This window comes from Trachinotus anak, unplaced genomic scaffold, assembly GCF_046630095.1.
Source record: "Trachinotus anak isolate AG129_WGS33_773 ecotype Australia unplaced genomic scaffold, CSIRO_AGI_Tana_v1 ptg000010l, whole genome shotgun sequence".
Taxonomy (NCBI): Eukaryota; Metazoa; Chordata; class Actinopteri; order Carangiformes; family Carangidae; genus Trachinotus; species Trachinotus anak.
This window is the reverse complement of record NW_027273861.1, coordinates 12,653,881-12,668,807: the sequence shown is the minus strand read 5'-3', so window position 1 is coordinate 12,668,807 and position 14,927 is coordinate 12,653,881. Positions and strand designations below refer to the sequence as shown.

At 41.5% G+C, this 14,927-nt stretch overlaps 2 protein-coding genes across 5 annotated transcripts; both read right to left on the bottom strand.

Annotated features, from left to right (window-relative positions):
• Positions 1-4,830: 4,830 nt before the first annotated feature.
• Positions 4,831-7,004, bottom strand: LOC139627021 (transmembrane protein 275-like). 3 transcript variants are annotated; one of them, XM_071487630.1, is made up of 2 exons: positions 6,459-7,004; positions 4,831-6,222 (listed from the first exon to the last, which is right to left on the bottom strand). In XM_071487630.1, the coding sequence occupies exon 2, from the start codon at positions 6,122-6,124 to the stop codon at positions 5,531-5,533; it is 594 nt and encodes a 197-aa protein (XP_071343731.1). In that variant the 5' UTR covers positions 6,125-6,222; positions 6,459-7,004; the 3' UTR covers positions 4,831-5,530. The 3 variants fall into 3 exon arrangements, with proteins under 3 accessions (XP_071343731.1, XP_071343732.1, XP_071343733.1); XM_071487631.1 differs by having other exon boundaries at positions 4,831-6,196; XM_071487632.1 differs by having other exon boundaries at positions 4,831-6,157.
• A 122-nt stretch (positions 7,005-7,126) lies between these two features.
• mknk1 (MAPK interacting serine/threonine kinase 1) lies at positions 7,127-14,821 on the bottom strand. Of its 2 annotated transcripts, none has more exons than XM_071487622.1 (14): positions 14,667-14,821; positions 13,935-13,997; positions 13,331-13,433; positions 13,132-13,233; positions 12,942-13,039; positions 12,678-12,757; positions 12,517-12,590; positions 12,326-12,430; positions 12,181-12,236; positions 11,977-12,072; positions 11,683-11,877; positions 11,067-11,231; positions 10,866-10,909; positions 7,127-9,288 (listed from the first exon to the last, which is right to left on the bottom strand). In XM_071487622.1, the coding sequence occupies exons 2-14, from the start codon at positions 13,986-13,988 to the stop codon at positions 9,069-9,071; spliced, it is 1,392 nt and encodes a 463-aa protein (XP_071343723.1). In that variant the 5' UTR covers positions 13,989-13,997; positions 14,667-14,821; the 3' UTR covers positions 7,127-9,068. The 2 variants fall into 2 exon arrangements, with proteins under 2 accessions (XP_071343723.1, XP_071343724.1); XM_071487623.1 differs by having other exon boundaries at positions 13,132-13,230.
• Between the last annotated feature and the right edge of the window lie 106 nt (positions 14,822-14,927).

The following is a 14,927-nucleotide window of genomic DNA, read 5'->3' as shown; positions in this document are numbered from 1 at the left end:
AAGACGCAGGACCACACTGTATATGTGCCAAGTTTGTGCATAGGAAGTTCAGTGTGCATGAAACACATGGGGTCACTCGCCTGGTGATCATAATGTTCACAGACAAGGTCAAAGACACTGTAACCTTGCTATTGTTCTATCTTCTAGTTATCCGGGCATGTGGTGTATTACCTGTGGGAAATGTGTTTTTCAGGCGGAGGTTCAGAGATGACCTGGCTGTGGCTCAGGGCCGCAGGAGGATCGCTGCCTGCATCCCTCAGAAACACAATGAGCTTCAGGCGGGAGGAGGCCCAAGGACGGTGCAGCACAGCCGGGCACTTTGAACAAGCACGGTTAGAGGCCGTGAGGCATTCAAGGCCCAAACTCTAAACAGTATAAATTGTGGCTCATCCAATAAACTAAACTTACTCCGCTTTAAAGAGTTTAGCAACATGAACATCAAGAAACTTGTTGATAAAGCAGGAAACTTCTTTATCAAATGAAAAGCAAACATAAATTATGAGAGTGGTGCTCAGTAATGATGAGAATTTGATTCCATCTTACATAATATATTTATTTATGTTTTTTATTTGTTTCATTTAAATACTCCAATTAAGATATGTAAGTTAAATTCCACCATCATAAGCTTTTTTTAAAGAGAACTTACCATTTTTTTTAAAGATGCATAAAACAATACTTCTCTGCAACAATAATTTGTGTCTTTAATGTTTTCAGTCACTTAGTAATTCCAAAATATCTTAAAATGACATCCCCTCCTTCTCCCTCAGTGAAAAATCAATAATCTTTGAATATGTAACTTACATATTTTAATTCCAAAAGTTTGATCACTGGTTGTAAGATGTTACTGAAAAGTCAGTTCTCAGTGTTTGTTTTAACATCGAGCTTGTTTAAACTTCACAATTGGACAAACTAGTTGTGATGGCTCAGACCCATCTTCTATGTCCTTTAAGGAGAGCACAGACATACTTTACCTCTTCGGTAGATAAAGGTGAAAACAGCCAGGTATCCAAGTGAAGTAACAATAAGCAAAAACACTTTTATTGTTTGACATCATCTACACTCAGTTACCAGTTTGATGAAACCAATGCAGTCTAATTCAACATCCTATCAAAGCAAAAAAGATTAGAGCAAAACAAACCCCTTAAATTAACATGAGCGTCTTCCGCTGGCTCAGACACAGTGTGTATGGCGACACTGCCCTCTAGTGACCCACTGCAGTACCGGACACTCTGAAATGCGCCTGAGAAATGGACTTTTTGATAGTATATTTCTAGTAATGGGATTCTAAGAATAACATACATACATCATGTACAAATACAATTCAAAATTATAATTCAACAGTAACTGCTTCATAAATGATCAAGGTTTATAATCATTGCATATGCTAAAAAAAAATGAGGAGAAACAAAGGGATTATAAGAGAATATAGATGTAAGATTTTTGAACTGGTTTTAGTTGGTTTCGTCTTTTGAAACATTCAGAGGTTTCAGAGGATTGTCTCATAGAGCATGTTGGTCTCATAAGCTCCTCTCTTCCCTCCACAAGGTGGAGTCATAAGACTGTTGGGGTCCATCTGTCAATGGAGCTGAACTCTTTTGGGATCATTTTGTCTCTGAAATCACGAGTTGAAGCTCCACAAATTAATAATTTATTGAACTGTTGCATGTGATTCCAGTTCATTGTACCCACGCTGAACATGTTCCTCTTTCCGACGGGAGCTATTTGCATAAAAATAACAGTGTCAGCCGCTGTCCTCTGAGAATCATTCACCTGTCACTGACACATGAGCCTCCAGACTCACTATCCACATTATTACCATCACCAATCATTACTCTAACGAGTGGGGTAGAACAAGATAAAGATTACCTTGCAAATTACAGCAATTTTATGTATTTATCAGTTATCAAAGACAGTTTTTGCTCATGGCAATTTATGACATGATGTGATGATTAATCTGAACAGCAACATTATCATTAGAATTGGATTTCCTTTTCCCATTGCTCAGGGCAGCATGACTTTGTTACTGTTATTGTAAAATTAATTCATGTTTTCAAGACATAGCCTGATTTACTGGATACAGACGCTCTGATTATGTGCACCCGTCTGTAAGGCTTAATCTGCTGAAATATGGTGAACTAACCCACGTCGCTGACAAAGATAGCTCCTGTTATCTTTTCTTTTGGTTGTGTTGCAGTGAGCGGAAACCTGCAGGGTTATTGTCACAGCGGTGTGTCTGTTGGTGTTGGTGCAGAGAAAGGATCCCCACGGAGAGTCTACAGCACCAGGGACAGGCAGGGACAGGGGTCAGGACCTCAGTGACCTGCTTTGCTTTCCTTTATAATCCTTTTTCACAGGTGCCTTTTTGTTATTTTCCAAGGGAAGTTTTCTTTCCGCCTGGAAAACCCTGAGATATTATTTCTCAGATATTTCTTATTTCATTTAAGGAATAATCAAGTGACTGTCAAAGTTGTTCTGTCTGATCCTTTATTTCAGTAAAACAAGAATGTAAAAGTATTTTATTGCGAGTAAAAGTAAAAGTACATTCATATCATCAGCAAAATCCACTAAGACTATCACAAGCAAATGTGTTTGTTCTGCAGAAAAATGCCCCTGTGGCAGATTTTTTATACATATGAAATTAATAAGATATTATTAATAATTATGCATCAGTGCATAAGCAGCAGTTTATTGCAGAAACTGGTTGAGGGTGGAAGTATTATCAGCTACTTTATATAGGTTGTTTAAAGCAGGGATTCCCAAAATATGGGGGTCGGGCCCCCTTCCAGAGAGTCACGTGATAGATCTTAGGGGGTGAAAAATTATTAAGAAGGGAGGAGAAAAAAATCTTTTATAAAGACTTTTTTCAGATTTTTCTTTTTTGGTAAAAGCTTGGGTAGTTTTACACCTCTGAGCCTCAAACAGTTATTTAAATGAAACCATCAGAGAAGTATAGATGGGAAATGTCTCTCACTTGGAACTGCTGTCAGCATCTGGTAATCAAGTAAAAGTACAATAACCTCTAAAATGTACTTATGCATCATACTTAAACAAAATTAAATGTACTCAGTTACTCTCCACCAGTATAGTGGAGGAAAGCACCATTTGTGCCTAGGCATCCAAACATATTGGGACGAATGGAGACTAAACACAGAAACGGACTCATCCACTGTATGAAAACAGGTAAGAGCTGATGATCCATCAGAGCAGCGGAGTTTTAATATTATTGCAGCAAACTGACAGAGCAGCTCTGACATACATTACTAACTGACAGCTGAACCAGGCTACTACCTTTATCACCAAATCCTACTGACTAATGAGGTGGCAGATTTATATCTTCGTTTTGACATTGTTGGCTATAACTTTTGATTAAAACTGGGCTCAAGTTAGTTGAAAAGTGATAGTAATTTATATGTCTACATATAATGTCACCATTGCCATACCTAGTGTAACTTTCATCATCAGTAGGCTTCAGAGGTAGCTGCGAAAAGTTCATTGCTTCCTTCGTCTGGAGAAAGCAGCTTTGTTCATCTTATATTAGTGTCAGTTACAACAGAGATAGTTTTAAAGATTTCCTCTTTCTAAGCTGCTCTATGTACGCAGGAGATGATTCCCGGCTCGCCTACAATTCTCCACCTGGGTGTCAAACTGAGAGCCAGTCGTCGTGAAGGAGATCTTGACCTGTGTCCCCAGTGCTGCAGACTTTGTATGGGAATCTTCCTCTAGGACGATCCATGACTCCTCTTCCTCTTCTTGTAGCTATACAGATGGAAAGCTGCAGAGCAATTATGAACACTATCACTGACAATCATATGTCATATGTAAACATGGAAATTCTGAATAAATGAAATGAAAAAATGTTTTATTACCACTGGACTTGGTCTTCCCTCCAATAATAGCCTAAAAAATATATATATTACTCTGAATTATTATGTGAAGCATTGTTGACACCTATATTTTAGCATTTAATACAAGACTAAAATGACCAGAAAGACTAAATATATATATATATAAATTGACAGGCTTGGCCTTTATACCATGACTTAGTCATGTATCTTTAAGTGAAATCTACACTCGGGTGGGTGGGAGTAAATAAAAAAAAAAGAAAAAAGAAAAAACAGGATGGAAAACAGTGCAGGCTTATTTAGTGTGAAAACTGCTCATTTACAGGAACTTGCATACAGTTAAAGCAGCTCTGCTCTAAATCCATTTCACTGTGCCATCCTGCACACACTCAGAGCAACATGACCTCATTACTAGTTCAGTAAAATGACTTCAGGTTGACATGTCATCCTCTTTATAGAAACACTAGTGGTTGTACTTGTGGCTCACTGGGTAACTACAGACGCCCACACAGCCTGCCATTCATAAAGCTTGATCCACACACAAGAAAAGACGAGTGGAAAGACGGCGGCTGCTGTTCTGTTATCTTTTCCAGTGGTTGAGCTGTGTGCGGGGATCTGATCACACTGTGTGTTTTGCTGTGTTTGTGGACAGCAGATGTATAATGATGAGTAAACAGGACTCTCGCCTTTGCCAGCAGCTGTTGGGTCAGATGCCAAGCGATGGGCAACATGTTAGGGAGGAGCTGTTTGCACTGCCGCCGCTGGCTCTTCTCAGATAACGGATGAATTACCTTCACAAGCTGCACACCTTCATTTTTCAGCTGCACACGTATATACTGTTGTGTCTTTTTATGGCTTTGTTTTTATGGCTGATACACAAAGAATCAGTTATTGTTAAAACACTGTTCACGGAGGAAATCCTCAACAAGTCAGGTTTTCATTTGATGAGGTTTTTCAACAGAAACACACCACAGACAGTAACTTACAATCAAGTAAAATGTCAGCTTTATTTATAAAATGTATAGACATCCCATACACGTATTAATACCTGTAGTAATTCTTATAATCATGGCACTACAACATGACAAACAAATTCACTGAAGGTAAAACACTAATTTGTTCCTGAATATCCATCGTAACACAGCTAAAGGTTACACACACTCACTCACTGCAGCTGATGCAAGCATAAAAAAATAAAAAATAAAAAAAAAAGAAATAATAGCACTTCTGTCAAAGGAACAGTTTCGTGACTCAGAGAAGAAGCTTGGCAGGACACATTCATCTTCCTTCCCGACGTATACGGTGACAAGCACTAACCACAGTTGATCCATACGACATGAATGCAGGATAATCTGCCTTAACTGGATGTTTTATACAACAAGAAGCACACAAACAGGCACTTGGATTAAGGTATCATCTCCTGTTGCTGTTTCTGTTCCTGCCAAATTAATATACATCCTGGGGATGAGCAATAAGCGTTCAACAACACACTGCATAAGTTACCATCAAGCGGCTTTTGCACAACACATTTCAGACTACAGGCTTCAAGTCTGTTGGCCTTTTATCAGGATATTTTGTCTGTAGCTTTATATTCGAAAATGCCAATCAGTCCTGTCAATCATACAAGACACTTCCATCCTGTAAACAGCAAAACATCCAGACACTCAAACAGCAAGAGAACGGCCATGCTACGTAGAGGAAGTCTTGTGAGCAGGCAGCATCTCTGCCAGAGTGCTCTCCTTGCTGTCAGAGGTCACGGTGGGGTTATCCCCTATGTCACGCATCTCTGATATGTGCAGCTCGCTGGCTCCGTCCTGGCAGACGGGCGGAGCGTCGCCCCCATGGCTGGAGCTGGACTTGTGAGAGGAGCTGGGCGAGCTGGTGGGGCTGAGCTGAACAGCCGTAGTGTCCTGCAGCGTGTGTTCACTCGTCTCCATCTCAAACGCTGCTGTCCTCATCTGCATCAGCCCCCACTTCTCACCCCCTTTAGCCTTGCGGGCCATGTGGGCCGGGGGTCTCCTGCTGACCACACAGCAGGCTGTGAAGAAAGCCAGGGCTATCAGTAGGAGAAGAGGACCTATGATGATCGGGGGGTTGCCGGTAGGGATGAAGGTGCCAAAGGCGAACGCTCCCACCAGGGTGATGTTAATGCCAGCCAGCATGATGCACAGGCCGCAGGCGCAGCACAGGGCCGGGGAGGGCAGGCTCTGGTGCCACAGAGCACGCTGCTTGTGGACCTTCTTGTGAGCAGATGGTCTGGAGGTTTTTTCAGGTGGCACCATGTCTCACGGAGAGCTCTGTGAGACCCAGAGGAGCTGGAGATCAGATAACTTACTGGTCACTGAACTCATCACCTGAGAGAGAGATGGAGGCGAAGTGGCTGAAGAGGAGGAGAAAAACTCATTTAAAAGTAACTGAGGAAACTCTTTAGAAAATGAAAACGTGGTGAAATGAATTTCCTCCACAAATTCTACTACAGCCACTACAAGTGGAGCTATTTCTCAGTATGAAGTAAAACAGAAGCGACTTTCACATCACGTTTTCCTGCTGCTAGAAAAACAGAAAACCTGAAAACAACCCTGCGACATCATGATGTCTGTTCTCAGTGCCACTTACATTAGCTCAGACGCACAATCCGGTCCAAGTGTTTTGCCGTCTTTCCAGCGTCCGTCACGGCTCCCAGGAGCTGGAGGTGGCCCCTCTCCCTCCTGCAGGTGAACGGCAGAGTGAGCTGAGGCTGCGCTGCCGCTCACACACCGCAGGTTATGATGAAGAAGGGCCACAGGGGGCGTTGCAGAGCAGCTTGAGAGGAACCGTCCAATCAAGCGGGCCCATGCAGTTATTCAAGTTTTGTCATCAACATCTGACACAGTGGGGATAATCTGAGAGATCAGCGGGTATGAAAGGAGGCTAAAAGATGAGTCATCATTAAATTATGACAAAACTAAAAAAAAAAAAAAAAAAAAGTTATTAACTATTACATCACCTGAGGCCTCTCTCAAAAGGATTCAGGTTATCTGCAGCCAGATGTATGTACATATACTTCTCCACTCTGCTTCTAGAGCAACAAGGACACAGCCTCTGTCAGAGCAGTGTTATCTGGTCAGTGTGTGGGCAGGCTGATCACACCTTCCTCCTGTGCCTGCTTCATACAGCACAAAAGGACCTTCAGTGAGGGAAAGCTGCAGAACTGAACCGCATTTAATCACAACTCCTGGATGAAATATTGCAGTGAATCAGTAACGTAAAAACTGTTTCAGTTGCATCACACAGATCAGACAAGAGAAGATGTGAAGGACATGTTTATTGAGAACACAGCATTCCAGTGAGAATATGCTCTGGATTGAGCGCTTTATGCATAAGACCCCATTAAGAGCTTTGACGAATTTCAATGGGACTCCGTAATTACATACCAATTACTGTATCTTATTTGATGCCATTACAAGTGGATGTGGGGAAACAAACAAGTGCATTTATGATTCCTAATGGGAGTGAGGGGGCTTTACCATAGAAAGTGGTTGTTTCCTAATGGGTGTATTCACTCTGAACAAATCTCTGTCAGTTCCTGCCAGCCTATGAAGTCCCTTAGTTGCTATAGGGATGGGGTGTCCATGGCAACAGTGTGAAATCAGGGGACATGTTGTTTAGCGGGCAACACATAAAATTAACAGTTAGGGGAAACAGAAGTGATAGACTGTCAAAGTGACCCCCTTTCAAACACAGACTGGGTCCTCAATGAATGAAACAAAAAAAAACAAACAAAAAAAAAAAGTAAAACTATTTCTTTTATATATAAAAAAAAGGGTTCAAAATCAAAAAGGATATAACAGCAAATTGAGTTTAAGAAAATCAAAGACAGAAGTTTTAGCCTAGCTATGCCATCATTCCTTCAATTGGCACATTCACAGAACCAAAAAATACAAAACTTAACAATATACAAATACTTGTATAAAAATAAATCCCTTCAACCCCAGTATGGAATCCTCTATTTCACTATCAAGTGTAACGTCAACTATTCACAAAACCCCTTCCAGTCTCTTCACATACCACCTAAAACAATTGATATTCTCACATTTCACATCATTCTGACTGCAAATACTCAGTGATATTAAATTAATAAGACATCTAATAAAAAACTAAACAAGTCTTTTTGGGATTGTGGTTTTTTTTTTTTTTTTTTTTTAAACACAGTATAAAACAAAAAAAAAAACCCAAAAAAAGCCTTAAAGCCTGAGGTAATGTTGTGGACTCTTATTGTTAAAACCCATTTGAAAATAGATATTTACTGTTGGTGTCAAATTCACAAACTGATGATATATGTTAAAAATATTTTCCCTTTAAACTAAATAAGTGACCTATTTTAAAGTACATCAGTGCTACAGGTAGCTTGTGTTGCTGTGAATGCTAGAAACGAAGTTTGATAGGAGGGTCTTCTCTAACTTCATTATGTATCCATTCAGATTCCCGCACTTTCTGTAAACTCTGCCTTAAAACACCAGACAAAAAAAGCCCTAGGCTCTCTAAGTGTAGTCCATTTTTATCATCTAAACCACATACATCCACACACATCCAATCACATACACATACATGCTTAAAAAAAATAAAAGACAGATCATCCCTTTCCTCCAGAGACTGAGAATCACTAAAAGCATTTAAATAAAATATCAATTAATTCACAGTTGACCAACAAGAAAAATAAAAGCTGTTAGAATTATATAATATTGCATTAGGACAGCAACAGCTGCGTAACTGTGCTAAACCTACATAATGCTGTGTTGATAACGATGCGTACCGACCGGATATTGTAATATAAATTGCTGGCTTTAAGGTTGCTGGCGGTTTCTGCAGTTTCAGGGTGATGATAAACACACCTCATGTGAATGTCGAAAACCCGAAGCTATTCTCAAATGAAAAAGTCCTTGTTTAAAACTGAGGCAGCTTAAAGCGACTCCTGGACAAATCTCAGGAGTTTCAAATATGTTTTCAATTAGGAGGTGTTAGCCAAGGATTAACCGTCTCCTTGGTGCTCAAACTCTGTCTACGTGATAAGATTACTGGCCATGGGAAAGAGCTTTAACACCAGGAACAGTTGGTCACTTCTGATGATGTGTGGCTGAGCCTACAAGGCTCCCTGTCAAAACAAAACACACACACACTCACACAGAAGGAGGAGGCAGAGGTTAAAATCAGTCGGAGAACATGACAAGGGGGGCTTGTACTGGTTGTTCAGGCTGCAAGGTCGTCTGAAGCGGGCGCATAGTCCCTGGTGCGCAGGGCATTAGACTGCGCCCGTCTACGAGCCAGTCTGGAGTTGGAGGGAGGAGACAGCCTCATGGAGCAAACGACCACTCCGACGTCCTCCTGCTGCTCATCGTGCTGGGATAGCTGCCGGTTAAAGGCAATGGCTTCTGCTGCAAACTGGGTCAGGTCTTTGGTGCTGCTGTTCCTGGAAGAACAGAGAAGACGGAGGAGCATTTTTGAGATAAAGTTGACTGTTTTTAACCTGTTATATGCACATTCCCACGGCACTTTGTCTTCTTTCTGAATCCTCTCATTCATTCACACACTCAGGAGATAGCATTTTGGTGACTTGCTGTACACCCCACTGAGAGGAGAGGCACAGCAGAGGGCATGGTGATGCCTATCCACACTGCCATAATGCCATAAATGGATGCATTGTGTGCTGTCCCCTTCATTCATGTTTGGCCCGTCTTTCTATTTTATTGTAGGTTTTTCCGGGCATCAATACAAGCTGTAATTCACAACAATTAGCGGCCTATACTGAAGGCCCTTCGTTTACTCCGGTGACTTTGTTTACCACCACTTCAAGGCAGCGAGTGTCTGTTCCTTTTGCAGTTTCTATCTAGAGTGATGTTGCGAAATGTCAAGCCACAGTTACTCACAGCACACATGCTGTTTTGCAGATTGTCTTGTTAATGTTCAGGTTCCCCTTTGGGTTTAAATATGATTTATTGTCAATTGGTGCATTTGCTTTTCACTTTGACACCAAATCCTCCACCTTTGTCTTGTCGTTCAACCCCCCTCTCCCACGTAATAAAACTCTGTTATTCTGTGGTGTGACTCTGCTCTGTCGCAGCATGGGGAAGACACTTTCAGCTCATAATTGTAGCCTCTGGCTTAGTATTGATAACTAGATTTTACAAATTACTGATTTTGATTTGATGAACATGGGTGCTACCACTGACACACAAAAATTAACCAAATGGGTTTAATGTCTATTAACAAAATGACAAATGATAGTGAGACTGATGGGCAAGTTACGTAATAGGTCTGTGCGTGCACACTGTAAAACCAGTAACACTGACTACTGCAGCAACCCTGGTGCTCCCAAAAACCAAGAGTTTTAAAAATCCTATTTTTTTTGTGAATCATTCCCAGGATCATGTTTATGTGACAATATGAAGATTTTGCAGGCAAGCTTCAGCAGATTGTCAGAGATCCTTTTTTTTATGTATTAACAAATTGAACTAAGTGAAACTTTCAATATGATTTCAGAAATTAAGAAATACAATATAATATTCAATTATATGTATATATGCAGTGGTAATGAATTGCAGATGGTTATAAATCATTGTCGTGGCAAATAAAAAAATTACACACCATAATGCAAGGAGGGATGACTATAGAAACTTCAACAGGTCCAAAATAAATTCAATGTAAAATCATCTGCTGCATTCGTATTTAAAACTCTGAGGAAGACTTTTCACGTCTCCCAGACTGTCAGTGCATCATGATGGGGAGAACTCATGTTTAAAGGGGATGGAAATAGTGATTATTGATTGGCAATGACTGTCACAATCTCTAACATCTCCACCTATAACGTATGATAATGTATTCTGTCTCATTTCCAAGTGTGCCACAGGGGCGCAAGGGCATGACAAAACCAAAATGAGCTTTTGCTTTAATCTGAATTTTCTTATCATAACATTGTCCAATTTTGTTTGTAGCACCTCATTAACATCACAATACTTTTGACTTGACTTTCTGAACTCTCAGTCATACCTCTGTAGGACGTGAGGAGTTGGAAGACCTCTCTCTGGAGCGTTCTGGGAAAAAGAATAAGAAGAAGAATAATTTACCTGAAATCACACGTCTAAATAAAACAGAAATAACACAGGAAGAATTATTGTGGTGTTATATCAGACAAGATTAAAGTATCAAGAAAAATCAGCTACTCTAGTGCACAGATGTAACAATACCCACCCCCTGCACCCAAGGGTGCTTGAGGACCTGAGCAGCACTGAGGCGCAGGGTGGCGTCCCGAACCAACAGCTTGGATATGAGATCCTTGGCCCCCGCTGTGATGTGAGCCCAGTCCTTTTCTGGAAACTCATACTTGCCCTGCTGGATGCTCTCAAAGAGGTTACTCTGAGAAGAGAGGATTACACAATATCCTGTGAAACTGTTCGGCTCTCAGCGCTTTTGCAATTGATTTGTGTTGTGTTGAAACACAGGAAACGGTCTCTAATGTTACGAGTGCCTGGAGGTGAATGCTGTCTAAAATCATCAAGCATACATCAGTCAGTGTTTTTGGAAGAAATTCAGTGACAACTGCTCCTGATGTGGACACAAACCACTGAAGAGCTGGTTCTTAAATACCAAAGTGACCAAGTGGTAAAAAGAAGTTTTTACATCACACTTTATGGGCTGTTGCAAAACATAAACACTTTCATGTTGTTGCTTTAAATTGTATTTTTGTTTCGAGAATGGTGACAGGGGGAAATGTGTTGTAACTGTCCTGTGAACACTGTGGGAGGTAACCGCTTATGTCTGTGTAAAGTGATAAGGACAGCGAGTGAGCGCAGGGACTGAAGCATACCTGGCAGGTTCTGCAGGTTTCTCCCCGATCCCAGCCACAGTCGGTGCCACAGTGGCCTGTGAAGGGGGGGCTGCCGCTCAGCAGGATGTACAGAATGACCCCAAGGCTCCAGAGGTCACAGCGCTTGTCGTAGAAGGAGGCTTCGTCAGTGAACACCTCCACTACTTCAGGAGCCATGTACTCAGCTGAGCCACACTAAGAGAGGGCAAAAATTAAAAAGGAGTAAAGTAACCGTTCCAGCCCATTAGATTGATTTTCTATGTGTATGTGATGAATTCAAAAGTAGACTGTTACGGGTGTGGTGAGCTCTGGAGTCGTTATCGGTGTACAGGCACTGCTGAGCTTCACTCCGCTTCCCAAGTCAAAATCACAGATCTTTACTGGCGACACCTGAGTAGAAAGATGGAGGAAAGACATTATTGTACTGTTATACTCCACAGCTTAAGGATGAACTAGCATCCCTCAGATAAAGATTCCTGTCCTTTAATGGCCACTCACCCGATCAGTGTATTCACAAAGAATGTTCTCCAGCTTAAGGTCTCTATGGGCAATGCCTGTAGAAAAGCACATTGTCACCATGACGAAATAAAAAAAGAAAAATCTACAGATTTTCTTTTTGGCATATGGACATATGTTGGCTCACCTTTAGTGTGCAAGAAGTCAAGTGCTTGGGCAATGTCCCTGACCACCTTACTGGCCTCCAGCTCATCAAAGTGCTTTCGGTTCTGGATGTGTGTGAGAATGGAGCCTGAAGGAAGAGAAGAGAATCACTAATGAGTCATCAGAAACAGCTGTATGTACGAAGACTCTGCTGAGACAGTCATTGATACTTACCTCCACGTAGCTTTTCAAATACTAAATAGAAGCATGAGCTGTCTTCAAAGAACTGGATCAATTCCAAAATATTCCTGGAACAAGACATTTCCAGCTGATTAGAGTATGTTTCATTCTGTGCTATTTTTTATTGAAAAATGTGTCAGATTAAATGCACTCACTTGTTTCCTTGACACTGGTAGAGTGTCTCCACCTCTCGAAAGACTCTGCTGCGGCTGTGCCCTGCACTTTTCTCTATGATCTTTGTAAACCAAAACAGACAGGAGACCATTAGTTGCCTGAATAACAACTTGATTTCACACTGTTAAACTTGTATTTTATTATTTTCGTAAATTTTTAAAAAATGTTTTTGTTTAACTGTAAACAGGGTGTGGCTATAAACAAGCGTGCACCCAGACTAAAGACTACAAAATATCCTCAGTCACCTTCACAGCAAACTCCTGCCCATTCTGCAGGCTTATGCATCCTTGAACTTTAGCATATGCTCCCTGACCAAGCACCTCATCTGTCAGCTTGTAGAGGTCTGGGAAAAAAAAAGTAAATATGAGCAAGTGTCAGGTGTCCATTTTCCTTTTTTCCCCCACATATGGCTCACAATAGTATCAGTTTTATTACCATCAAACGTGCCCGTGGAGCTGTCTGTCGCCCTGGTTCTTTTCTTCTTCTTTCTTTTAGCTGCATCTGGGATGTTCACTGGCTGGCTTTTCTCAAAATCTACTGTAAAACAGAGGAATCCATACGGAGGCAAAATGAGCTTAAACAGCACACACTTTGCCACCGTAATAGACTGTACTGAAAAATAAAGCCATCGCACCTGATTGGCCTTGGGAAAGGTGCTGTCTCTCCTCTGTGGCGATACCGTTCTCCTGAGTGCCCCCGCAGCTCTGCCCTACTTGGCCCAAAGCCAGGGAGTTACCCTGTAACAGAACCAGGCCACATGTGAGGGGGACAGAGAGAGGGAAAGTGCAGTCAGAGGGATCAGGTGGTGGTACGGTAGAGTAAGCTCGAGAAGGACTACATAATTCTGCCACTTTGTTTTCAGTGTTGAAGTCGGAGAATAACTTCTCCAGCAGGATAACACGGCTCACTGATAACTACTATACTTCTTTGACAAAAAAAATGAACCAATGTAAACATATGGTCATATAACTACTATTACAGCCTTTCTGATTATCTTCCCCTTTGGCAACCTGCCAAAACAGTGGCCTGAGGAGAATACAGGAAACGCCACGACAGGCCTTATCTCTCCCTGGATATTACCAGAAGCATTCACACAACCTGTCACAATGCATGACTCATGTACAGTGATGAAACTTCTGTTTAAGTGTAGATAACCTTCACAGTGTGTGCACCACTTTCTGGCAGCTTAATGGTATCTGACATGTCTTGTTCTGAAATAAGAACAGTTCAGCTCCTACCTGGAAAGAGTGCTGGAAGGCTTGCAACTCCGCCATCACGCTGTGCCTCACCATATCTGCCAACTGAGAGAGCACATCACAAATAACAAACTGCGTCAGCAAAGACATAAATATTCATACATTTAATCCACACAGGTCCATCAATCTGGACCTGGCGTGTACAAGAAACCCGTTTCTACAAGGGATTTCCTGCTTTTACTTTCTGGTGTCATATTTCGCGGTTATTGACTGACAGAAGCTCCAAGTCCAGTCTGTTAAGTTAGTTAGCCCCCTGCCAAGTAAACAGTATGCTATGGTAAGGGCATACACTGGACTGCTGTTAGTGACTTTAGTAGATAACTATACTACCTAGCGTCATGGCAGCTCAAAGTGATACTGACGTTATATATTTAGCTGACTGTTAATGCCCATAGTTAACAAACACCAACCGAGACAGCAGCTAAAAATAGCCACGTCGTTACTTAACATTAGTACTATTGTTACACGAATGTAGGGACAATCAATAAGAAGGATCAATGTATAAACGATTAACCGGGCTATGAGAAAAGCTACAGTTAGCTTTAACGGACCAACCTGACGTTGTTATTGTCGTTAGCCACAGCTAGCTAGCTAGCTAGCAAGAACCCCTAATTAGCTTATTCTACGGTTGAACGTCCATTCGCTAATTTGTATTTAGACACTGATCAGGTAGCGTTAAAAAGTATATAGATGCAAAAAAAAAAACTTTCTAACCTGGATTCTGTGTCCAAACCAGCCAGATCCCGTCTGTCAAAGCCTTTGCCAGCTGATGTAAGCATCCATTGCTAGCTGGCCGAAACCCATCAGTCAGACAGCCGGTGACGCACAGGGCGGGAAAACACATAAACAGACATTTGCTCCTCCCCTTTGTACATGTCTTCTCCTCCTATTGGTCGAGAACGAGGCTACCACTGCTACGTCACTTGGCTTGACTCCCTGCCACACCCCACTCCACGTAGAGGGGATTTTTTTTGT

Bases quoted from the DNA above. Each gene is read 5' to 3' on its own strand.
- LOC139627021 (XM_071487630.1), bottom strand. From the start codon at position 6,124: ATGGTGCCACCTGAAAAAACCTCCAGACCATCTGCTCACAAGAAGGTC.
- mknk1 (XM_071487622.1), bottom strand. From the start codon at position 13,988: ATGGTGAGGCACAGCGTGATGGCGGAGTTGCAAGCCTTCCAGCACTCT. The intron at 13,040-13,131 runs GTAATAAAACTG...TTTTTTTCCCAG, and splicing joins CTCCACGGGCACGTTTGATG to ACCTCTACAAGCTGACAGAT. The intron at 10,910-11,066 runs GTGGGTATTGTT...TCTTTTTCCCAG, and splicing joins AGCACCCTTGGGTGCAGGGG to AACGCTCCAGAGAGAGGTCT.